Source organism: Plectropomus leopardus, chromosome 12, assembly GCF_026936395.1.
Source record: "Plectropomus leopardus strain MGB_pleo_1.0 chromosome 12, ASM2693639v1, whole genome shotgun sequence".
NCBI classification, from domain to species: Eukaryota; Metazoa; Chordata; class Actinopteri; order Perciformes; family Serranidae; genus Plectropomus; species Plectropomus leopardus.
This window is the reverse complement of record NC_142187.1, coordinates 404,923-431,650: the sequence shown is the minus strand read 5'-3', so window position 1 is coordinate 431,650 and position 26,728 is coordinate 404,923. Positions and strand designations below refer to the sequence as shown.

At 39.8% G+C, this 26,728-nt stretch overlaps 1 protein-coding gene across 5 annotated transcripts in view; it reads left to right on the top strand.

Annotated features, from left to right (window-relative positions):
• The window catches only part of LOC121951860 (choline transporter-like protein 5-A), a 153,892-nt gene that overhangs the window by 12,948 nt on the left and 114,216 nt on the right, over positions 1-26,728 (top strand). For all 5 annotated transcript variants that reach the window (XR_015778096.1, XR_015778097.1, XM_088085039.1 and 2 more), the window contains exons 3-6: positions 10,701-10,774; positions 17,462-17,546; positions 23,127-23,211; positions 23,375-23,503. Coding sequence is in view for 3 of the 5 variants with exons in the window: in XM_088085039.1 (XP_087941165.1) it covers positions 10,701-10,774; positions 17,462-17,546; positions 23,127-23,211; positions 23,375-23,503 (373 nt within the window). In the remaining 2 variants the exon portion in view is untranslated. The remainder of the gene's footprint in view (positions 1-10,700; positions 10,775-17,461; positions 17,547-23,126; positions 23,212-23,374; positions 23,504-26,728) is intronic.

The window sequence follows — 26,728 nt, the reverse complement described above, 5'->3', positions numbered from 1 at the left end:
CAAGGCACTGCTCCTTTAAACAGGAAATTTCCCGTTAGTTTAGCCTTAGAGCAATTTTAAATACAAAAATGCATATTTTGAAAGAAATACAACTTAAAAATATATATATATTGAATAATTACGCAAGTAAAGCACATTTAATTACCAGAAAACCCAAATTTTAGTGCTTCTCCATATACAACACCAGAAATTCATTGCTGAAACATTTGAAACTGATGCTCTAAAATTATTAACAAGCATCTCTTTTAACATTTGACAGCCAAAATAGCTTAACTCTTGCTACGGTATGCAAAAAACATTCGTTAGACATTCGTTAGACTTCTCAAAACATTCATCTTAGCACCAAACTATACCTATGGTACAAACAGTGACAGGGGTAAGCTGTCTGTACAGTGAGTGCCCACCAAGCTCAGTTCTCCTGATAACAAACACAATGAACGGCATTAAACAGTGATAGTGGGACCATTAGTCGAAAGCACAGTAGCTAACTTAGCATGCTGGCATTTGTAGTGGCCTTGGCGTGGTCTTTTCATTTTCTCTATGGAAAACGCCACAGCTCAATTTTCAGTATACAAGTGGGGGACATGTCAAGAGAGACTGTTTCATGAACCCAAAGAATTCAACAGAGGGTTTTAAATGAACTTAGTTGAGACTCCCCAGTGGAATTCTGCAAACAGATTCTACTTTCAAGCCACAAAAAGTGTCAGCCTTTGACACTTTCCTGCTCAAGATACCATGAGCGATGGATGTTTTTGGAGGTCTCTTCTATCACAACAGGGTGTCAAGAAATCCAAATGACCTCCAGGGGCCACTCAGACATGCAATAACAGTTGTTCATTACCTTTCTTTGACACAAGGACTGAAGTTTGGTGTAGTGAACTGGAGACACATTTCTACCAAGAATTTGAGAAGGGCCAACAAGATTACATAATGATCTTCACTCTGATATTTAATCCTCTGTCTACACCTCTATATCTCTCTATTGCCTCTCTCCCTTTGCTGTCTCTATGCCTCTCTCCCTTTGCATACACCAACTTCCCTCTCATGCCCCCCCCCTCACCTGCTGAGATGACTAAAGGCATATGGCAAGATCATTCCACATTCTTTTGTTAAGACCAACATTTATCATGATCACTTGAACCAAAATTATTAATTAAAGTAAACCTAATTCCCTAATATTTCTCCTATTAGGTCAGAGTTCATCTATGTGTTTTTGTAAGTAGAACCAACTCACATTTCTTTATCCTTTAATTTGAGTGAGTAAGGTAAAATCACATTTTATTCCCTTTCTGTGATACAGCCATACTGCCATCCAGTGGCCTTAGTTATCAATTACATAACCAACTTTCTAGTTATATTTTGTTTTTCATTCATTTTATGTTAAATGGTAATCCTACATCTAAGTAATTACCAATTGCTTTATAATCCATTGGATGACTTTATATTACGTGTGATTACTTAATAAGATCGCACCAAGGGTCTTCAAAGTTGTGTGTTACATTATTAATTGCATTTAGGTCTCCCAGCATGTGTTTGAAATTACTGTAATGGGACTATAGTGGTGATGAGATACTGACCTTATACATAATGGGTCAAATCAAGTAATTCATCATAAAGTATGAGAAATAAATGTCTTCTGAATTACATTAGGTCCTCTAAAACTAAATGCCAGATGTGCAGTTGCTCTGCGCGAATGTTTGCTACCCCGCCTCCCATTCGCATCCCAAAACTCGTGCTTCTTTTTACTTTCCCTTTCACCACAGTGCTTCTCGTGTATCCTCGCCGCACCTCTTTTTTTCTTCCTCTTCAATTGTTCAAGAGGAGCTGCAACTGCTCATCAGAGCTGTGCTGAACGTTTTGGTCAGCAAAGACATTCTTGTATTTATTTATTCACTGGAGTGAAGCAACAACCAGGACCTCCATGGAGAAGTTAACGCAAGTCCACAAAAGTAGGCAAAACATCTTCTTGTGATCAGAGTTGATGATGAATAGTGAAGTCTTGCCAAATTTCTGAAGTCTGATTTGCAACTCAGTGCGCATCGACACTCTATACGATCACATATTTCACCCACTATCATCCATAACTAATCAATTATACCACCTGAATATATCTCAGATCAGTGAGACATGTGCTTGGTGGCAGAAGGGTGACCTCAGGTGTTGGGGTGATCCCAAGGAAGAGATTTAAGCTGAGGAAATGGGCGACAACTGTGAGAAAAAACCTTAGTTCACTGGATATATGATGAGTGTGTGTGGTGTGTCATGGGGACCTGTTGGAGTGGTGGGTCTCTGTCTCTCTCTGTTTCTCCTCTCCTCTTTTCTTATGAGAGTGTTGCTGGATTATGTGAGAGACAAAAATGTTAATGTCATATATTTACAAGAAACACACACTGATGTTGATAATGCGGTGGACTTTCAGGTTCTGGTTTTTGTGTTTATGAATGTGTATGCACCAAACACAGGCAGGGAGAGAGTTGAGCAAGTGTTTAAGGGGTGGATTTTAACTGTACTGTTGATCCTCATTTAGATAGGAGGGGCGAGGAACCACATTTTGGTTCAGTCAGTGTGTTGAGCCAGGTTTTAACAGACTGTGACCTGTTGGACATATTGAGGGTTAAACACCCAGACAAGCTTCACTTGGGTGAAAGCAGGGCCTGATAGGTTTAGTGCAGCTCAGTTGGACAGTATATATAGTTTCAGCAGACGCAACAGATTGGTGAGGGTGCAATTGTCCCTTGCAGTGTTTTCAGACCACTATGGTGCATTGTTACTTGAACTTCTCCTGAGGACGAAAGGCAATCTCTGTACTGGAAATTTAATGTGAGGCTTTTGCAAGGTGCCCAGTTTTGCTCTAGTTTCACATAAATGGGGGAAGTGCCGAATTTGACATTTCTGTCAAATGTATTCAGCATCTGCAACTGCTGAGATGAAGAGGGCAATAATCAGGATGAAGGGCAACATGAAGGAGGTTGAGGACAGACTTATGGAGCAGAACACTGCAGAGCAGAGGCAAAGACTGAACGAGAGATTTGGGCTCCGTTCTCCAGGAGAGAGGGAGGGGGAATCTTGTAAGGGCTAGGTTAGGGATGGGAACGAGATGGATACACCCAAAGAAAAAAGATGTAGGTGCCTGGACTCCCCTGTCACCTTTCAGGAGTTGAGTGAGGCAGCTTCACAGATGGGATTCTGGTCAGTACTGGGCCCGGACTGGTATGGAGTGGCGCAGGAGTGCCTTTGTGTAGGTGAGCTACCACTCAGATTTCACAGGGCAGTCCTGACTCTGTTACCCAAGGGGATCTTAGAGACTTGAGGAACTGGCGGCTGGTGACTCTGCTCTGTGTGGATTTACAAATCGTTTCCAAGAGTTTAGCAAACTGGCTGAAGGGACACTTACAGACAAAAGTACACTCTAAGAGACTTACTGTGTCCAAGCATTTTCGATTCATGATAACCTGCATCTCCTGCATGATATAATGGACTTGGCAAGACTCTTAGTGGTCTTCTTAGTCTGGATCAGGAGAAGGCCTTTGACAGGATTGACCGTGGGTACCTGTTTTAGGTTTTACATGCTTTTGGAGTGGGGTTGCAGTTTATTGCTTGGCCTCATGTTCAGTGAACATAGCTGGGGGGCTGTGTAGACCAGTGCCTTTGCTAGCCTTACTACATTGTTACAGAGTGGAGTGGGGTTAGAGTTAGGGTTTAAGATGCCAGTTATGGCGTCTTCATTGTGGCACAAGCTGGCTGTTCTTAATCCACCTGCGGGCCTTTTGGAGAAGCTACAGAGGACTCTGAGGATTTGGCGGTAATATTACTGCAATTACTTCGTGCAGTTACTATGTACAGTAAAGTGTTACCACCTGATAGCAAGCGTTGATATTTTCTCAGCATTTTTTGTCCCTTTGACATTTTTAACACCTTGTTGGACTTCTGCAGTGTTTTCGGTGAAAGTAATGCAAAAGTTGTGTTATGCATTGCTCTACACAGGAAGAAATATTTCAAAGAAACCTCCCTCTAAAATGGCAGTTACTAGTAATATGTAATGCATTATATTTGGAAGTTACTTGCTCAACACTGCTTGTGAAAGTTCAAAAGAACAGGACTGTTAGTCACATTTGTTTGTATTTTTTTTTGGTTTTTCAATGTTCTTATTGAATACAGTGCACATAATATTGTCAATAATATTCTTTATTTTTCCTGATTGAGGTGGTTTTCTTGTATTGACATTAGGGATTATGTGTTTGTACAGATGGAGGTAAATAGAATTATTCCATGTAGTAACACACAATTTTTATGACAAGAAGAAAAACTTACACATACACAGTCTGCTCTTTTTGTGCTGTGGATGTTTTGCGGACATTCAGTGTGGTTTGGGGCCAGGATGGTCAGTCATGCATGATGGAGGACTTGGCTCTTGATCCATTCTTCATACAACCTAGTGTAGAAAAAGAAAACAATTTTTGAAAGTAACAGATTTAGTCCAGACTGAACATAGATAATTTCTCACTATTTTGTGTAACAGGAGTGATAACTAAACTGTTGGGAAAAGACAAATACATGTTCTCTGATCTACCAGATATTAATGTCCTCTTAAAATGAATATAATTTATAAGGGGTTTAGAGTGTTCTAAAAGAATTTCAGAATACTTTCTGTCATAGATAATTCTATAGAAATTCCACCAAGACAGTGTGAAAAAGATAATACTATCTTTACAACAAACATTTTCAAGTAAAATGTAATCTCCTGCAGTTTATATAACAGATTTGTTATGCTCAAGCAACAATATTCCAAACCAGGAGTCTGTAAAATTACACTTTTCTCTGTAGATGTAGCTTACACATTCTTACAAATCAGTCTATTTCAGCAGGCGTTCAGTGCACTCCTGGATGATAATCAGCGGCAGTGCAGAAACAGTTAATTTGTCAACAGAAGAGAAAACATTTTATCAGCAACTTTACCTTTGGTATTTCTTTTCCTCTTCACTAGACATCTTAGCTCATTTTCCACATGTGCACCAAGTAACAAGGGAGTGTATTAGAAACTAAGTAAGAGTGGAACACGAGTAAAAGAAAAAATCCACCATATGGTTCAACAGTAACTCTGATAACTGTTTACTCACCATGCAAAGGCGGTTCCTCTTCCATTGTGTCAGGGCTCTGTAAAGCTGGATACTTGTGAAGTTTCTTTAGAAGGTGTTTGTGACACTTTCTCTCTCTCTCGCTTTGTGTGTGTGTGTGTGTGTGTGTGTGTGTGTGTGTGTGTGAAATGTAGAGTCAAAGCTGCCTCCAGAGGTGTGAAACAGGGAAGCAGTCAGCCTGTGTGATTGTGGGAGGGCTGTATTTGCTGTAATCTACTGCTTTTACAGTGCTGAGAGTAGGGTAAACAATGGAGTAAGAGCTCTATGTGCTGGACAAACTATAGAATGCAACAATTTCAAAACCACCCCAGCATCATTTCCTGAACTAAATGGTCTGTGAACAGAGTTTTCCTGTCAGCGAATATGGGAAAAAAATATGAGCCCTGACTGATTTGCTCCATTTTGTCTGTAAAAGACTTATATCAGGCAATAATATAAGTATATTGAAAAATCAGTCGGGCTCTAACAGAAATTGCAAAAATTTGCTGAAAAATTTAAATAAAATTAAAATTGGTGGACTTCCTGCAAGGTTTAGGGCATGGCTCCAAGAGGCTTTTTTGTAGGTTGTGGGGGTTTACACGTTTCCCAAGTTTTGTAGCTCTGGGTTAAACAGCCTGTGGGGGCTGCTTCGTTGAAATTTTCTAGGTGGTGCCCCAGAGCCATCTAGACACATCATAGCAAAGAACATTAGGACTTCTGATGTGTGTGCCATGTTTGGGTTTGAGTTTTAGTGCATGCCTTGCCCCTCAAAAAGTGCTTCCAGTTTTTTGGCGAATAATGTGCAACAGCGTTTGCTGTAAACTCAGATAAATTTCTGTGCATCGTGAAGGTCTTTACAGTATTCTAATTGAATATGAGGTCAATTGTGTTATCCTGCTACAGGGGAAATATGAAAGATTAAAAAAAAGTAACTTCCTGCTACCAATAGGTGCCGCTATGACTATGATTAAAAATTGCACTGCAGATGTCTTCAGGCATGGACTCATATAAAAGTAAGATCTGACCATCTGAGGCGAAGTTAAAACAGTTTAGATGTCATGTCCACCCGACTATGGTCACCGATTTTAACGAAAACTCAGAATATTCATTTTCAAGCATAATTAATCATTCAACGTCTTAAGAAAAATAATAATAATAATAATAATTAAAGCTGCAAGCAGCGATTAACGGGCCCTCGCACCCTCACTCAAGTCAAGGCTACTGTAGGGACTCTGAGTGATGCAATAATCCATTTCAATGAAACTTGGAAAGTGTAGAGAATTTGGACCCTTGAGGGAGATATTTCACATGGTCAATTACTTCCTTGGGACACACATAATCTGTGGCATCTTGGTTTACATCATTTGTCGAACAAAGCATGTAAACTTCATGAAAATCAAAGGACAGTTGTGGTATAAGGCGTCCTTCCTGCTGACAAATCTGGGGCCAATGCAAACTGAAGTTAATTCATTTTTGGCGGCCACCACTGGGTCTCCATAGCAACTGCATTCATGGAAAACCTATAATTCAGAGTGAGGCATCATTAAAGTCTTAAAGGTTTTGTCACCAGATTTGAAGTCAATGGTATACAATCTGTAGGAGCATTCCATCAAAGAAGAAAGCATGTAATTTCCATGACATTTCATGTTGCCAGTATGGGGCGCTAAAAGTAATGGTAATTGTTGTCATGTAGATGTTTTCAGGGCAAGACAGTCATCAGACATGTGAAGTTTGAGGAGATTGGACCATGTCCCTCAGAGTGATAAACTACTTCCTGGTTAATAGTGAGACATGGAAATGATTTGCCCAGTAACAACCACACTATGTGATGAAAACTCACAAATGTAATAACTTTTGATGTCCCAGGCCTTCTGAGAGGATTTTAAAATTTTGAAGTCAATTGGATGAAATCTGTAGGAGAAGATCAAAAAATTGCAAGCCTTAAAATTGGCCAAAAATACGCCTAAATTGCACATTCACTTCAAAATGGCTGATTTCCAGTTGGGTTTAGGTTATGGGTCCAAGAGGCTTTTTTGTAGGTACTGGGCTGTTACAAATGCCTCCCAAGTTTTGTTGCTCTAGGTGAAATGTACTGCAGGGGCTGCTTCGTTGAAATCTGTAGGGGGCGCTAGAAAGCCATTTTGGCAAATCAGTGCAAAAAAAAAATGAGACCATTTTGAGATCAATGAAGTGAACCTGCTAGGAGCTGGACATCTTACTGTAAAACTTTGCCTTTCTTGTGCCAATAGGTGGTGCTCTCATTATTACTTAAAATTGTCATATAGATGTGTTCATGGCGGGACTCCAATCAAACATTTGAAGTTTGGGTCTTATTGAACCATTTACAGCAGAGTTACATACCAATTCCCATTTACTTCCTGGTTCATTGCAGAACATGCAAATTAGATGCCTCATACAGATCACACGGTGTGATGAAAACTCATGATTTAAATAACTTTTGCTGTCAAAGGTCTTATGAAGGTAACCCACACACGAGACCATTAAAAAATGTCCAATTTTTCACAAGACCTGATAAGACTGCAAAGTTTCATGACTTTTTGAATATGTTAAAGCCCTCAAAAAGGCAATTAATTTGAGAGAATAATAATAATAATAATAATTCCTTCAGTTTCAAGAGGGTCCTCACACAGCTCGGTGCTCGGGTCCTAATAATAAGAATTCGTTCAGTTTCAAGAGGGCTCTGGCCCTAACAATAATTCCTTCAGTTTCAAGAGGGTCCTCGCACTGTTTGGTGCTCCGGCCCAAATTAAAGTTGCAAGTGGCGATGAACGGGCCCTTGCACCCCCACGCAACTCAGGGTAACTAGCGTGACTCCAACTGCCCCGATCTTTAATTGTAGTGAAAGTCAGAAAATGCATGCAGAAATTTTAGACCACACAAAATCGAAATCATTCTGGTCTACATTATGTGTAGCCCAAACCATGTAAATTGCATCTAAATCAAAGGATGATATTGTTACATGGCATACTTTCTGTTGCCAGAAGGTGGTGCATTGAGTATCACCTGACCACACCTGTAAAATTTGGGGCCAATCGGTTATTGCGAACTGAAGTTACAGAAGCTTTCTGTTTTATGGCAATAATTGAAAACATATGATCTTCACAAAGAGGCATCAAGAAAGTCTTACAACAGCTTTTGTTCCCAAGTTTGAGTTGAATGTGGTCAACCTGTAAGGGGATGCAACTAAAATATAAAACATGTAAATACCTGTCAGGGCTGCACCTCGATCACACCTGTAAAATTTGGGGCCAATCAGGTGATGCAAAGTGAAGTTAGAACAACTTTCTGTTTGGCGGCAAAGACCATGTTGCCATGGCAACGATGTTCATGAAAAACATAGCAAAGAGGCATCATCAAGGTTTCAAAGCTTTCTTTCCAAGTTTGAGCTGAATATGGTCAGCCTGTAAGGAGGTGCACATCAAAATATAAAACATATAACTCCCTGTCTCCAGTAGGTGGCCCTGTCATGATAACTCGATAGAGCCATGCAGATATGTTCAAGCAGGGACTCTTATCAAGTTTTGGGCAGATCTGATAATGTTTGGCTGAGTTACTACAAATTCCTGTTTCATGGCGAAACATCATATTTGGAAACCAAGCCTAGCCCACATAATGTGAAAAAAAATCACAAATTGTATAACTTTTGATGTCCCATGATCTTTCATTTTAGTGAAAGTCAGAAAATGCATGCAGAGAGTTTGGACCATTGACTGAGATATTTCACACAGTGTAGTATTACCCTATGACTTGACTTGACTATGACCACTAGGTGGTGCTGGAGACCACAAAATCTGAGTTGTCCTGGTCTACATCATTTGTAGACCAAAACATGTGAATTCCATGTAAATAAAACGATAATTGTGTTACAAGGTATACTTCCTGTCGCCAGTAGATGGTGCATTGAATATCATGGTTAACTGACTGATGTTGATGTGTTCAGGGCTGCAATCTGATCGCACCTGTACAAAATTGGGAGCTAATCGGTTAATGCAAACTGAAGTTAGAGCAGCTTCCTGTTTGGTGATGAATACTACATTGCATACACTATGTTTCCAGTAGGTGACAGTAAGCCGATAAGTCAAATGAGGCAAGCAGATGTTATCAGGTCGGGACTCTCATCAATCATGAGAACTTTGGAGCAGACTGGACAATGTCTGACTGAGTTACTACAACTTCCTGTTTCAAGGCGAAACATCAAAGTTGAAAACGTAGCCACACCCACATGGTATGATGAAAACATATGGGGTAATACCTCCTGTGGCCACTAGGTTGAGCTAGAGACCACACAAAATGTTAGTCATCTCGGTCTACATAATTTGTACACCAAACCATGTAAATGTCATGTAAATTAAAGTATAGTTGTGTTGAGAGGCTTACTTCCTTTTTCCAGTTGGTGGTGCTGTGAGTATCATACTTAATTGACATGTTGATGTGTTCAGGGCTGCACCTTGACCACACCTGAAAAATTTGGGGCCAATCAATTGATACAAGGTGAAGTTACAACAAGTTCCTGTTTGGCAGCAAAGACCATGTTGCCATGGCAACACTGTTCATGAAAAAGCTCTGATATCACAAGCAGGCATCATCAAGGTCTCAACACTTTTCTTACCAAGTTTGAGGTAAATATGGTCAACCTGTAAGGAGGTGTACATCAAAATATAAAACATATAACTCCCTGTCTCCAGTAGGTGGTGCTATGATAATAACTCAATTGAGCCATGCAGATGTGTTCAGGCCGGGACTCTTATCAAGCATGATAAGTTTTGGGCAGATCGGATGATGTTTGGCTGAGTTACAACAACTTCCTGTGTTGGTCCTTCAGAGTTATGAACTACTTCCTGTTTACTTCCTGGTTAATGACGAGACATGGAAATGTTTGGCCCATTAATGCCAAACATACTTCTGAGAGGATGTTTAAATTTGAAGTCAGTCGGATGAAATCTGAAGGACTAGTTCGAAAGGGTTTTCGCGCATATTAAAGCCCTCTAAAATCAATTGAATTTCAAGGAATAATAATAATAATAATTCCAAGGATTTCAAGAGGGTTCTCGCATCGGTTTGTGCTTGGGCCCTAATACAGTAATTCCTTGAGTTTCAAGGGGGTCCTTGCACCGTTCGGTGCGCGGGCCCTAACTATGTAAGTTTGTATTTTCAGTGTTTGCAAACAGAACTTCGGTAAACCGACCAATTAGCAGAGTGGGCAGGGCGGGAGGCGGGCACAGAGCAACATGGAGGAGGAGAAGGCTGAAATGTACCATCTCAGAGCTCTGCTGAAAACAGGGTTCTGATAGAGGATTTCAGATACAGTTTTGTGAACATCTGGAAAGTTTTTTGGAAGTGAATGATACAAAGCTGCTCCACTGGATTTTGAGATCAATATTGAAGATACTGAAAATGGGCATAATATGCCCCATTTAAAATAGCATTTTGTATCACAAATAACAATGTTGGCCTCATGATGATTTTAATTATAGTCAGTGTATGGATATGGCAAGTTGTATGGATTCAAAGTATAAAGACAAGAATAAACAATAAACTGTTATTGTTTGTTCTTTGTTTTTTCAGAAGCTGCACTGATATCTTATGTTGTGTGATCTTCATCATTGTCATCCTCTCATACTTGGCCCTGGGAGTAGTGGGTAAGTAAGTGAGCCGCCCCCCTCCACACACACACACACATGCACACACTGCCCCTAAGTGAGTGAAAAACCTCTCTCTTAAAAGGAGTGCTGCCACCTCTATAAATGGAAAGTTTTCATCGTATTAAACTTATACACACACAAAAACACTCCAAATATAATACTGTGTGGTAGCCTGATGCACGTGTGCACCAAGAATCCCTTGGTATAATACAGTAAATAAACTACCATGATTCTTTGCTTCAAAGAGAATCACTTGGGGGGGTCAACGTTCATTAAGCTGTTGTTATTAGGGGAGAATTTGTCAGGTGTTGTGTGCAAGCCTACAGCTTGTTTTGCTATTCACATGTGGTCAAAAAAATTAGTTGATGCAGTTCCAAATGTTCAGACCTCAAAGCAAGAATTGTGCTTCTTAATCATGTTATACTACCCCTTCCATTGGCGCAGGATGGCTGGGGTGAGTCCGCTCACCGGGATGTGAAGCCCAGCAGGGCTGTAATAAACCGCTCTTCAGGTGACAATACTCCACAGATTACTGTAACACCTCCATCATCACTGATAGTCGGTGATTACTTTGTGAGAGATGTGAAGATTAAGCTATACATTTGCTACCTGGTTCTGAGTGTTTTAGTGGGCTTTACATCAGTGGCTTCAGGCTCAATAGAGATCTTGGAACTTTTTTTTTTTTTGACCGTTTTAGTAGGGGGGTAACAAAACACATATTCCTACCGAACTGTCACGGTACAGGCATTTTCTATTTGGTTCAGAGGCGTACCAAGGTCCATACAAATTAACAATAATTCAGTGTTTCCCCTACCATTAGATTGGATTCAGAATAATTTCCATATAGAATAAGTCTAGACTGTGTTGGTATTAAATAAACTTAATATGCTTATGGCTGTTACCTAATCTATGTTTTAGTCTCTACTGCCCCGCTGTCAATTCTCCTCTGCTCCCACGAGGCTTTGCCCCGACACACACACACACACACACAGCTCGTGTGTTGATTTAGTCTGGTGGAGGCTGCACTCTGTCTACTGAGCATAGTGGTGTTGTGTACCATTAAAGAAACAAAAGAAGGTAATAGGACAGAACTGTGTCGCGGTAAACTGACCAGGTTATCATGATGTTGTAGGTCAAAAAGCACAAACGCAGTACGCACTGTCTGTGGTGCACGGTCTTTAGCCTACCACTGTGTGTCCTGTGTTTTACTGAACATCTAACATGCAGCAGCTGGTTAGAGAGTTAATACTGAAAATGTTATTATTATTGTTTTGTTTTTAAGAAATGTGCCTGAATACAGACTGAGCCAGGTGTGTGTGCATTTGGATACTACTGAGTACAGCTCGTGCGGCACATTTATGTCAGAACCCAAGTGACTGAACCCAAGAAATTAATTTTACCATTTTCAACCATTGACAAAAACAAGTAGGCCAAATGAAAACAAGCGACATTATTACATTATGCTGATTACAAAGCTGATCGATAGACCGCAGCGCAGTGACAGAGGAGACAAAACAAAGTTTTCCTCACAATGCCAAAGTGCCGATGGTAAAATGTTCAGCAGGGAAAAGTGACTTCTTCAGACTTCTACAGAGGATTTTGTTTTAGTCTCAGTTTCAGTCAGACTTTAGATGGAATGTTTTATATTTATGATGACACATCACTCTGTCTCTCATCCAGCAGCTCTCTCTGCTGCTTTCCTCATTATCCACTGTGCTCTGTCCAGCCCAGCTGCCTGACGGTTAACTATCACAGGAACATGTGTACCTGCCTTGATACTCATTTCTCATTGGCCACCAGCTCTTGCTCTATATAGCCATCTAAAATTATTGTAAAATTCTTATAATTCAGCCTAGTTCAGGTTATTTCCATGAGTATTTGCCTGCTCAAGTCTAGTTTTCGTACAAAAAAGTATTTTGTTTTATGTTGTGTGAAAATATTAGCTTATTAATTTATTGTTTATTGGAAATTTTTCTTTTGAGTCTATTTATTGTATTTTTTAAATATTTATTTTGAGTTAATTCATTCTTTCATCATTGTTTTTTTTAATTTGTTTTAATTTTTAGCCTAAATGTTTTTGTTTTTGCTTGCAGTCATTTGGTTAAGCTTAGTGTTTTTCTTTGTTTAAAAACTTGTAGTTTTAGTTTTGTTTTTTGCTGAGTTATGTTATCTCTGTCAAATTGACAAACTGCAAAACTACATTTTCTCTATATTTTACAATTTATTTGAGTTAGTTTTAGGTACTCCATGGCTTCTGTTAGTTTGTTTAGTCTAGTTTTTATTTTCAATAGAGTTATAATGTTTTCTTTCACCACACCTAAGAATTAAGTTAAAAAATCCCTGTAAAAAGCCAGGCAGTATGCTTAGCATGTTACAGATGATGCAGTTCTTCACCTTTCTGTAGGTCAATGGCACATTTGCTTGCTGTTGCCTTAAAATAGCAATCTGCCCACAGTTTGCCTGACCACAACTCACTTTAAGACTGACATGCCCGGGAGCCACAGATGGGCGCAAGTACATTTGCTGTTTAAACGTTGTGCCACACTCCACTGGCTCCTAGTTTCTTTTAGAACATATTTTAAGGTTTTTTACTTGGTTTTAAAGCTGTTAATGGTTTGGGAGCGGCCTAGATTACAAACTCTCTGTCGTTCTATAATCCCTCACAAGCTCTCAGATCTTCTGCTGCAGGTTTTTAAATACATGCAGTTATATGCACAAGAAAATAGGCAGTGCAGCTTTGTTAACTATGCTTCAAGATGCCAAAAGCTATACGAAAAGCAGGCTCTGTGCATATTTTATAACAATAGTTAAAAACCTTTTTAATTAGTCTGACTGTAAATTAATGTAATTCTTTTAGTTATTATTTTATTTTACATTCTCTTATATTAACTGTTCTCACTGGTCTCTGTACTTTCTATGTTGACTGTTATATTTATTTTATCACTGCCTGTCTTTTGATTGCCTAATCTTGTTTCTGTGTTTCTTTTGTGTTGCACTTTTACAGTCAAACACTTTGAGCTGTAAACATGTAAAGTACCCTAAAAATAAAGTTTATTACTATCATTATCACTATAATTGGCTCATTGATGGTGTAGAAGCAAAGGAGGGTGGATGATCTCCTCGACTAGACAGGTTTATCGTCAACAGACCAAAGTAATGGAAAAACAACTTACCACCCTTAAAGCCATCGTGGAATGGTATGCAAAAAGCAATAAGGTCAAGATCCATTAATGTCAAATGAAGTGCCAGATGCAGGAGAAGCAGGGTCTGTCCCAAGAACCTCTTGGTGTGCCATCTAGTTGCTGCAGCACCAAGCCAGAGACAAGATGGATCAAGTGGCTTGCATTCAGCTTGACTTCTGTGTGAAACCATTTTGATAAAATGATGGACCAGTATCAAAGGGATGTTGACAAAAAACTGACCTATGGCATCAATTACAGTCAATCTCACTGTTGCAAAATTTGTAGAGAAGAAAAAACAGAAGCCAAAAGACTCTACATTAATACCACAGGTAAGTTAGAATCCATGACATCTGGCAGGTAGCTCAAGTCATTGCGATACAATTAAAAACAAGCAGAAGACCAAGACTGACTTGCTCTAGCCCAGCTGACAACTATCTTGAGGCAGGAGATTGTTGACTTGCACCAGGCAGAGCAGCACTGGAAGTGTTGTTTCGATAGAGGATGGAGAGGAGCTGCTGTAATTTCCAAACCCTTTTCACTTTCCCAAGAAGCTTTTGGGCAAGAAAAGCAGAGGCAAGCTGTGCTATACAGAAGAAAAAAAAGCACACTTACCCCAGTTGAGATGTACAGTGATCCAAGAGGAACAAAGATCTTGGACCGTGCTTTCAGACCCACCTGAGCCTAGTAAGCAGTTCAATGAATCAGAGCTGAAGCTGAATGAGGTAAAGGATTTGGTATGCAAAGCAAGATCCAGCTCCGCAACAGCGATAACCGCGGTGGGGAGTTCCCGCCAAAAACACCCGTTCAACCAATCGAGAGAGACTCCATCAAACTTATCATAAAAACAAACACTTCACATCAGGGTGATGAGAACTACCTTCAGTCACAGAGACCATCTTTGGAAAAAGTTTATTTGGTGTGTACTTTGAGTTTTTAGTTTAGCCTATGTCCATACACTGACATGGAGAGGCAGGCCTTATGACCTGTGCTTCAGTCAGACACCATGGGGCGATCCAGATTGAATAGCCTCACTTTGGGGGCGCTGTCATGTCGTCCATCTTTATATACAGTCTGTGGTTCATCTCATTTGCTTATCACGCATCCACACTTTGTTCACTTATGTCTCTTCCTCATATCTTAGATCCGCCCTCATTAGATGCGAGGGAGAGATGCGAGGATAAGATGGCAGGAGAGAAAGATGTCTTTAGACAAATAAGACATCCTTTTTTTCGTCGTCGCTTGAGTGTCACGTCAAGCGACGTCTGTTTCTGATAATGGCAGCAGCTGATCACAGCTGGATCAGCGGTCTGTCGGCTTTTTTAACAGCTGTAGAAACTTCTAATTGAGTCTGTATCTGCACATGCAGAATGTAGTATAGGCTTTATACAATATATGATTAAGATACAGTAATCAGTGGCAGAGCAGCAGAGTTTGTGCAAATTGTGTAACAAACACCTTCCAGAAGTAACAGAATATGTTTTTATGACTTAGTCATTATTTGCATCCGTCTCTATTGCTATTCCGATAGTAAACAAATTATTTAATAACCCAGAATGTGATCATGGTTTCTTTTTTGCACTGGAAATGATTTATATCAAATGTTTCAGGGAAAATTTTAATTCTGTAATGCTCAGGAATGATCAGCCTCATGTGTGACTGAATAGAAATGACTATCGGTGTTGTAATAAAGCAGTTATATATATGGCCTACCTTTTCAGCAGGGGCCTAAAGAGCAAACATCAGAGTCAGGATCAATCAAGACACAGCTTCACTACATCTGATTATACAAGAAACCTCATTACATTTCGGATCTAACCATCTAAGCAGTACTTCTCTCCAGATTTCCCTTACCTTCTCACACCAAGCAGTCCTTCCACACCTTCCACACCACCATCTACCAGTATTCAGGCAAAGAAACAGTGTATACAGAGATAAAAGGCCTTTATGAAAAAATCTGTATAAAAAACGTAATTAAAAATAAATAAATAGTTCCTGAACATGAAATGGGTAGATAAATAGTAATACAAGATAAATAATAATATTCACATAGCAGCTGCCAAGTTATGGCTAAGAGAAATGACAAGACAAAATCAGTGGTGTGTTATTTTGTGAGGCCCTCTGATAGCAGCCAGGTTGAAGCTTTTAATGAACCTGACAATGCTGCTATGCAGGCTGCTGTATCTCTTGCCTGAAGGCAAGAAGGAGAACAATCTGTGACAGGGGTGAGTGGAGTCTTTGAGGGTACTGGTTGCTTTAGCCAGGAGGCGTTTTTGGGTCAGGTCCTCAATAGGTGGCAGTGTGATCCCAACAATCTTCTCTGCTGTCCTCACCTCTCTCCTCAGAGCCTCTCTGTCTGAGGTGTTAGATTTCTCATACTAGAGAAAGATGCTGCTGGTCAACATACTCTCCTTTGCCCCTGTAGAATGTGGTGAGGATGGATGTATTGAGGTGAGCCCTCTTCAGTCGCTGGTGAGACCTTTTTTCACCATAGAGGAGGTGTGTGTGAACCCCTAGGAACTTAGTGCTCTGTACAGTCTCCACAGCAATCTTGTTGATGGAGATCGGGGTATGCATGGGATGTTTCCTTCTGGAGACATTCACCATCTCCCCTGTTTTGTCGACATTCAGAACAAGGTTGTTATTCCTGCACCAGTCTGCAAAAAGCTTCACCTCCTCTCTGTAAGCATTCTCCTGGTATTTCTGGATCAGGCCCACCACTGTTGTGTCATCCGTGTACTTTATGGTGTAGTTTGTGTTCTGCTTTTCACAACAGTCGTGAGTCATCAGGATGAACAGTAAGGGGCTCAGGACACAACCCTGCAGAGATCCGGTGCTCAGTGAGATGGTGGATGATGTGTCATTGCCTACTCGTACAAACTGAGGCCTTTCTGAGAGAAAGCGTGTATTACAAGTTTGCCCGGTTTGTTAATCAGATGCTGGGGGATTATGGTAATGAATGCCAATCTAAAATCTGGAAAACAGCATCAGTACATGGGTGTTCTTTTGATCTTCCTTAGGGTTCGTTTGACTTCAGCTGGGTCGAGATGTAGCACCTGGTCGTCATGATGTGGAGTGGCTTTCACTGGTGGTGTGTTGTTAAGTGCCTCAAACCTGCCGAAGTAGTTGTTTAGACGGTTCAGAAGGTTGGTGCTATCATCACAGAGCTGGAGAGCAGACCTGTAATCTGTAACAGATTGAATTCCCTTTTGGTCTTAAAAGTGGCTCTGGACTTTTTTTGTCTGTGGGCTCTTTTTGCCAATCGGATGGCCTTTTTCAGATTGGCTGTTGCAGACCTGAGGGCAGTTTCGTTGCCAGATTTAAAAGCTGAATTTCTTTGAAGAATTAATGGCCCTGGATGCTCTACAAAGGAAAGGGATCTGGGCAGACCTGTGGAAGTCTAAAGCCAAAGTAATTGCTTATATGATGCAGTCTATCTACTTCCTGTTTCTCTGTTTAATGATTTGTCTTGTCTGTCCATCGATCCGTCTGTCTGTCTGTCCAGCTTGGTTACATGGGGATCCCAGTAAGGTGCTCCATCCAACAGATAGCTATGGCCAGTTCTGTGGTCAGAAGGGGACTTCCAATGCGTAAGTGACTACCATTACACTATACTCACCAGTTCCATCCACACCCTACAGTTTTCAATATGTTCATACATTACAAATGACTGTACATCTGTCTGCCACACATTAACAAGATTTAATATTCTGTTTTCTGTATTTTATATTTTATCTCTATGTTTCAAGTTTTACTTGCACCACTTTGTCTTGGATTTCTTTATTTTTTGTAACTTGAGTGGATACTTTTATACATGTTTAATGGGCTTTGTTGAAGGGAGACTTGGATCCAAGATTTTTCATTGCCAATGACTATTTTTGTATGTTTTTTGTACACATTAGAGTGCAGATTCCTGACAAAAAAGGGGTCCCATGCAAGAGGCCATATAAGAACAGATTGTCTCTTTTTTGTTTGTGTCCACGGTTTGTTTTTGTTTTGTTAGTTACAATTGGTTTTTTTTTTAGGATTTACCCATGTTTTCTTATTTTTACTCTACTCTAAGTTAAGAGAACATTTTTTTAGGGTCATTTCATTTAAGTGACTGTGTGTCCCTCTGCTGACCAGTGGTGGGGTGTAACTAAGTACGTTTATTCATTCATAGACTTAGTGGTTTCTTAGGTGGTTTTTAAATGGTCTAATAAAAGTCTTAAATTTGACATTGATAACCCTGGAATCCCTGTACCCTATGAAAAGTGTTTTTACAATGCAGCATTAGTTCTTTCACTAAAGAAAAGGATCTGAATACTTTCTATGACACTGCCGCTGACACTCTTCTTCACTCTTTTCTAAATTTATTTAAGGCAGCATGGTGGTGTTGTGGTTTGCACTGTTGCCCCACAGTAACAAGCTGGGCAAGAGGGTCCCTGGTTCAATCCCAGATTGGAATTAAGTTTATTTAACAGTTTTTTGATTTCACTGCAACTGAAGTTCTTTTTCTTTTTCTTCTTACAGCCTTTTTTGTGTCATCTCTCCAATTCTTGGCTATGTGCCAGAATAATTGCATACAGCACAAGGCCCTCCCTTATCTGGTGTTTAGGGGGTGTTACCTGCTCTAGTAGGTGACATGATCAAGTGGGATGCATCACTGAGCAAACCTGCATAATGCAGATTTGGATAGCTCAGAACATGAGGTGCATCTGGAGTTGATTTATTTTATTTAACCTTGACAGAAAATTAAGAGAAAATATAAAAGAAATTTAAGAGAATTTCACTGCCTGGGACCCAGTTTTTGGGTAAGGCCTACTTGACATGGTGCTTCATATTTGTTCTTTGTAAAAAGTAAAGCGAAGTCAATTTTATTTATAAAGCCCATTATCACAAATCACAAGTTGCCTCAGAGAGCTTTACAACATATGATATCCCTCTGTCCTTAAACCCTCACAGTGGATAAGGAAAAAATCCCCCCAAAAACCCTTTAACAGGGAATAAAACGTAGAAAACTCAGAAGGAGCAACTGAGGAAGGATCCTTCTTCCAGGATGCGATGTATGCATGTACATGTATGCGATGTCTTGAACAGATAAACATCATAAAAATATTGTAATGTATGACAAAATGATACATAGGAAAGAAAGAGAGAGAGAGAGAGAGAAAGAGAGAGAGAGGGAGAGGGAGAGATGCACAGCAACATAACAACATAACATATCACAATAGCAATATAAATATGAATATTAATGAATTAAGTTTATGATAGTTTGTATGTTACATGCATATGTTATAATGTAAGTAAGTGACAATAATAAATCATGTGTTTGTAATAATAGTGGAAGTATTATTACAAATAGTAATAGTAGTATTAGGTGTCTGACAGGACCATGGCATCAACGCAACCACAATCCATGATCCAGGTGCAGGCTTTTATTTATTTAAAAATAAATAAAAGTGATGAACCTATTGTCTGTGTTGGGCTGCCTCGTGTTACTTCTGGGTATGCTGGGTGTCAGGGTAAACAGGAAAGCTGTAGCTATGGTAACAATAATTGTGTGATAGGGTTACACAAACTTTAGCATGATCTCATTCCCAATTGATAAAATAGCACTGCTTTTACAGTGCTTTTGGCATAAGTGTGCATCATGAAAAGGCACTTTTTGTGTGCGCATGACACGCCACTGAATGGTGTCAGCTCAGAATGCAGCCGGAGGGAAATGGTCCCAGTGTAATCATACGCTGTTGCGTCCACATAATATGCACACAGACAGGGTCACTTGAGTCTGTTGATGTTCCGGCGTTGGTTGCTATGTGCTGTTGATGTCTACACATGACCACATGCAGTGCAATCCCACCATGTGCACTAGGGATCGACCGATATGGATTTTTCAGGGCCGATACCGATACCGATTATTAATAACCAAGCGAAACCGATAGCCGATATGTATAACCGATATTTATTTGCAGTAAAAATGAAAATTTTGGTGTCAAAATTTACAGAAACACACCTGGAATTAGAATGAATACAGTATACTGTTTGTTTACACTGAAAAAAATGGCCTTACCTTTTGGTAATATAACATGAACACATAATTAACATAATAACATGAACACATAATCTTAATTAAAATGCCTATTAAAACAAAAAGTGCAGGGGCCTTCTAGTAGCTGGGGCTGGCTGTGTGAAATACTGCCATACTGTACTTTTCACCCGCTTCTTTTATCCATCCATCTGCAATGAGGATTTAGAGAAAGAGAGACAAAAAAAAGAGTGAGAATTAAAAAAAGAGAAAATATATTCATTTATTAGAGCAAAACTGTCTGTTAAACTTCCACTACACTACATAATATTCTTAATGATAGCCTACATTAATAACATTTAATTAATGATGTCTTAAGTGCTCTCCCTCTCAGGTAGGATACATCTGATCCAGCCTGATTAAGACCAAACAATAAAGAGGGCAGCCAGAACCTTGGATCACTACATTCATTTTATAGATATAATAGTTACTTTTCAGATTAAAATTTTACATAAAACAGCATGAGTAAATAAAGACACAACTTTCAGTGCTCACCAGAGTTTTTCACTGATAGTTCCTTATTTATTATTATATTTATTTATTTATAGAAATGAATTCATATTCAGAATCTCAGAACATTAAATGTACACTATTGTGCTTAGAAGTGTATGTCATATTACATAAGAATAAGGCAATTGGCAATTGTAAATGCAAACAATAAAGGCTACTTTACACATGTGGGTTCTAGACGCGACGGTAAATTTATTGATTGAAAAAACTCGACGTGTGCTCTCTGCTTGACTCATTGAAATGGCCCATCATTTCCCTGGACTTTACGAGTGACCGGCAAAAAGACGAATATTTAACATCTATTCTGTGTGATCATTGTGTAGTGACAGCATGAGCGCTGAGGGAGAGGCGACTGTAAACAAACAAGGACACGTTAGCGTGTGGTGTTAAACTTATAGGCTATAATCGCCTCGGGTGTTGTTAATTGACAAACCAGGAGCCGCCCCACGGGCTGAGACACGTTAGGAGATTAATTATTCCCACAAAGTAATGATAACCATAAGTGTCTCCTATTATTATTGTGCGTCTGGCCCCAGCTCTAAGGCGGCTGGTCGTGTCAATGATAATGTAACGGTGAGCCATCATTAAATAGCCTACCCCATGTTGAAGTTGTGAAAAGTTTAATCTCAAACTGCTCAAACAGCCAAACAGCCAAACTGCAGGTTTTCCTCCCTTATACTTGCTACAGCCTACCTATGTCATATTTTTATTTAATTAAGCAAGGGACTTCAGGTCATCATCACTCACATCTTTTTTTTTTTTTTTTTTTGTCGTGAGTGATGCTAGTCCTATCTTGCAAAGTCGTATGCTTGATGTGACTAGACAAGTAGGTTGGTGAAATGTCGACTCTGGGCCTGCATGTTATCACTAATATTGATCAAGGTTGTGGTATTTTTAAAATCATCCTAAAGGGCTTTGAAACTTCGACTGACACTGCCTTACCTTTTCTGCTGGATCAGCCACCGAAGCAGTCCTCTGTTTCTCCTCTGTGTCTGTGGCACTGCATGTAGAGGCTTCAGTGTTGATTGATTGGCTGTCACTGGCTCACTTGTGCCAAGTAGCCAATCAGTGAGGGATGTGGGCGGGACATTGTTACACAACCAAGAGAGTGGTGACTTCAGGCATCAGAGCCGAAGGAGCGCATTTTAAAATACATTAATTAATTTTATCAGTTATCGGTGAAAAAAACGGCCGATGCCGATGATCGCAAAAATGCCGACTATCGGACGATATTATCGGCCAAGTCGGTTATTGGTCGATCCCTAATGTGCACTATTTTCCACTTTGCATATAAACTCCCTTATTTATTTAATTTCCCATTTTACATATTTATTTATTCATTTTTACATTTATTTATTTATTTGTGTAATTATTTCTTCATTTATTTATGTATTATTTTCCCTATTTGCCTCCCCCTCCATTTATTTCATCAAACATTTACTTGTTATGCAAATGAGGGGGGCTGGCCTATGTGCCAAGAGGGTGTCAACTTTATGCCTATTGTTTGATCAACATGGTGCATGGAGTGCATGGATCAAGTATACATGCCTTGAAAGACACTCTGACACTGTCAGAGCATCCACACAAAAAGGTGGGTGTCAACGGGTGGGTTGCTGCTGAATGCCTGATTAGCTGCGGGCGCTGCTGTTGTTAGCCTGCGTAGCAGCAGCCATTGTTAGTGGCTAACAACGGCACTTTATATAGATGGTTGTCTTGAAGACAACCATTCATCATTAAAAAACAATATAGATATATATGACCTGGCAGCCCAAGACTTGTTTGCAGATGGTTGAAACAATTATTTTCTTTCTATTTTGTAATTATTAGTCAGACATGATTCTGACAGGCACAGCTCTTTATTTAAAAAGCATAACACCGAATACATCCTACATGGTGGCGGCTGAGGTGGTGGTCGCTCACAGCCCTGCCCTCCTGTGGCATGACTAGGGCTCAGGTAGGGATGGATGGGGTCTGTCCCACCCTCTTTAAAGGAAGGAAAATAACAATTGATTAATAAAGCCCATCAAATGTATTTACAATCAAAGAAAACACAATAGTGTTAGTCCTCAGTGGACAGACTCTCTAAAGTGATCTCAGAGTGGTCCAAAGTAGGACAAAGCAACTGCAGCGAGTCAGCACCCTCCTCTGGCATAGGAGTGGCTGAAGAGAAGTCTCTGAAATCAAAAATATGAACTTAACTACAGTTTTTAATAATAACACACAAACTAATAAATGAAAAATCAAACAAATGAACTTCTTAAAAAGTGGAGGGTGGGAGGGGGCGTGATCCTTTACTGACCCTCTCCAGCTGTGATCTGCTTGGGTGATGCATCATTTATATTTTTTACTATAATATCAATACTGTCTCTTTCTCTCTCTCTCTCTCTCTCTCTTTCTTTCTCTGCCACACATCCCAGGCCTCTCTTAAATCAATAACTCAGACACATACCAAAGCATCACATACCAACATCATTACATACACAAACACACACCTTACCCACACTCTTCTATCACCACATACATCATCATAACTACTTTGTATCTGTATGTCAGTGTATTGTGTGTGTGATTCAATATGAACACTTATTTGTAGGAAGAAACCCATCCTGTTCTTCTTCAACATCTTAAATTGTGCCAACCCGGCTGTACTCATCAACCTACAGTGCCCCACAACTCAGGTACTCCATTAACAATTACAGATGCATATCTGCTGTAGAAGATATGCATCAGTTTATCCAGTTACTGAAAGCACCTGGATACCAGCGGAAGCTGACAAAGGTGTGATCTCTATGACCATAGCAATAGTAAATAAATGTGCTATCTGTGTCAATTTTCTTCCAGATGTGTGTCGCAAAGTGCCCTGACAAGTTTGCAACCTACACTGAGATGCAGCTACAACACAAACTCAGTAAGAGTTACTGGGAATACTACAGACAGTTCTGTAAGCCTGGCTTCAACAACCCTGACAAGGTACCTATACTGGCAGCATTTTATACATGCAACATCACTGTTGAACAATCTTAGTCAGAAGTTACTTGTACTTTCTGTGGTTTGGTACACTGTAGTCTGTGAAAAAAAACAGTAATAGAAGGTAGAAGATCGATTTATGAGTCAATTTTACACAATCTGTCCTTGATCCTGCTACATATTTGGAGTTGATGGATAAGTTTTTTGTGATCAATTTTTTATTGGTTTTTCCATTTAGTTTAAAACTAAACAAACAAACAGATGTGGCAAGCAAGAATTAGACTATAGTAGCAACAGTAACAAAGGAAATATAATGGTAGCGTAGCCCATCCAACAGAAAATGAATAACTAAATAAATACCAAACAATGGCAATACTATCAACCAACCATATCTACAGTATTGAGTGTATGAGAAGGTAAATATAAAGAATGCCACATCTCCCCTCCCACCCTCCCACCCACCCACAGGACCCAAAGTAAGAGCAAAAGATGGCTACAGTAAGGATTTTAGAGTGGAGATTGCATCATCCCAACATGAAACGTTTTTGGGTTTCGCTAAGTGCAAATTAGCTGCCCAGCGTTCCATAATGGCTATATCAATAAAATCTAACAGCCATTTGTTTATGGATAACACATGAGGGGGTTTCCATCGACATGCTATCATCCTTTTAGCAGCAGTGAGACCAGCCAGAAAAAGGCGCTTAAGTTTAGCGGATAGGTTCAAACCAGAAAGGTCATTGAGTAATAAGATGGTGGGTGAGTAAGGAATTTGCTTAGGCAATATTGTGGACAGCACACTACAAACATTCTTCCAGAAAACCACAACTCCTGGGCACTCCCAAACCATATGGAGAAAGGTGCCTAAGCTTTTTTGCGAACATAAAGTGCAGTTAGGAGAGGGCAAAGCTTTAAATTTGAACAAGCTGCGTGGAGTGAGATATGACCTGTGGATGAAATTATAATGAATAATTCGGTGGTTGGGGTTTCTGGAAGAAAAGGACAGGTTTTGCCAGATCAAGTGCCAGTCCATATTATTGTTGATAGATGGGAGGTCCTACTTCCAAACTCTGTCAAGAGAGAGTGGTTTGTTTGGTGCCTGCATCAAAATGGCATAAACAGTAGAGACCAAAGCCTTACTCCCAGTCAGAGCCGTATGAAAAGGGTGTAAACCTAGTGAGCCATCCCAAGGCACCCCACAAGTGCGCATTGCCGTACGCAACTGAAGATAAAAGAAAAAGGAGGAACCAGGTAAATTAAAGAGTTTCTGAATGTCTAAGAATGAGCGGAGACCTTCAGCCCCAAAAATATCAGATAATGTAAATACACCATTATTTGCCCAACTAGAAAAATATATAGGGCGCCCTCCCAGCTGGAGACGGGAGTTAAAAAATATGGGTGACTGGAGATACCAATTGGAAGAAACTTTACTTAATTTTTCAGCAGCACTCCAGGTGGAAATTAGCTCAGCGATGATAGCCCCAAACTTCAGCTTAGATTGTTTAATAGAAATATTGGAATAAATAAGATCTTGTAAATGGTGGGGCTGGACAATATTTTCCTCAATGGGGCGCCAAGATACACAAGATGCTGTGTCAAACCAGGTGGAGAGAGGGTGCAACACAAAGGACCAATGATATAGTTGAAAGTTTGAGAGTCCTAAACCACCATATTTCTTTGGTCTCTTAAGGACAGATAATTTAATTCTGAGTCTTTTACCAGCCCAAATGAATTTAGAGAGTAGTGAGTGAATTTTCTTCCAGTAACCTTTGGGAGGTGCCAGAGGAAGCATGGAACTAACAAAATTTATTCGGGAGAGAATATTCATTTTAATCACTGAAATGCGGGAATGAAAAGACAAAGATGAGGAGCTCCACTTTTGAAGGCTAGTTTCCACATCAGCAAGTGCTTTCTTATAATTGTTAGTCACTGTGGCTGAGCCTGTAGGAAAAATTAAGACTCCTAGATATTTAAATGTTTGTACAACTGGTATGTTTAATGTGGCTACAGCGGTAAGAACCTGCCCAGTGGAAGAGTTCAGAGGTAGTAACTGCAGATTTTTCCCAATTGATTTTGTATCCTGAAATCTGGCCAAAGTCCTTGAAAATGTTTAAAAGGTGAGGAAGACTATGAGACTATGAGTTGATGGATAAGTTGAGTAAAATCAGCAGCTACTATGAAAATTACATGCAGTTGCTTGGGCATGTTGCTGCTGATGGCATCATTCAATTCCTGCAATGCATATTTTGAATTTGCATCATCTCATGCACCTGTTTGAACTGGGATGTTAGGGGTTATCCATGTCTCTGTGAAGATTTCCTGTTGCATCTCATTCACTTTATTCTCCTGCAACCAGTGTTGTTATGATATCAAAATTATGACTTTGATACAATACCTGCCCAATATATCTCAATACTGATACTGTTTAATTGGATCTGTCACCTCGTGCGTCACTATGAAAATATGTAAATACATTTTTGTTTATTGTTACCTGTCTTGTTGTTTATTTCTCACTGAAGTTGCACAAAAATCCCATGTTGGCCTTTTTTAGATGCATTTTAAATTGGATTTCGAGAGAGACAGAGAGAGAAGAAATGACGGCACTTCAGGTCACACAGCACACAGAGTTGGGGAATTTTGTGCACCTCTTGTGAGCTGATGTGATTTGAAACTGCGATTTTAATCAAATTGGCCTGCTTTCACTGGCACAGGGGAAACTGGTAAAAACGCAAGACGACAATAAAGTTTGTTGAATTTCCTCAACCCAGCCAACCAGTTGGACACGAAGCAGGCAAAGTCATTTCAGCCTATCAACAGTATGGAGACCCCGGTGCAGTGATTCCAAAAGGACATAGAACTGCTCAAGATACGCGGAGTGAAGACACAAGCAAGGGAGAGGAGGCCAAGGGAGAGGAGGCCAAGGGCTCTGGTGATGTTTTATGGGCTGTTTTGGACAAATAAGCATGAAAGAAGGAGGGAATTTTTATTGTTGATTTCTGCTGTGTCTGTGTTGATTATTGACACTCCAGAGAGTTGCTGCAGCATTGTCTGCAGTACTGAAACAGGATGGAGGTACAGATATACAGATGTCATTTAGCCTGCTTGATCTTTGTGGTTCTTAAGAAAATATTTGACCCTAATTCTTAATTTTCCCACATTGTAGAAACCTGCCTAAAGGTACAAGACAGAGTTATGAGGGAAGGAATGCGCTACAAACCGTTCACAGCTGTT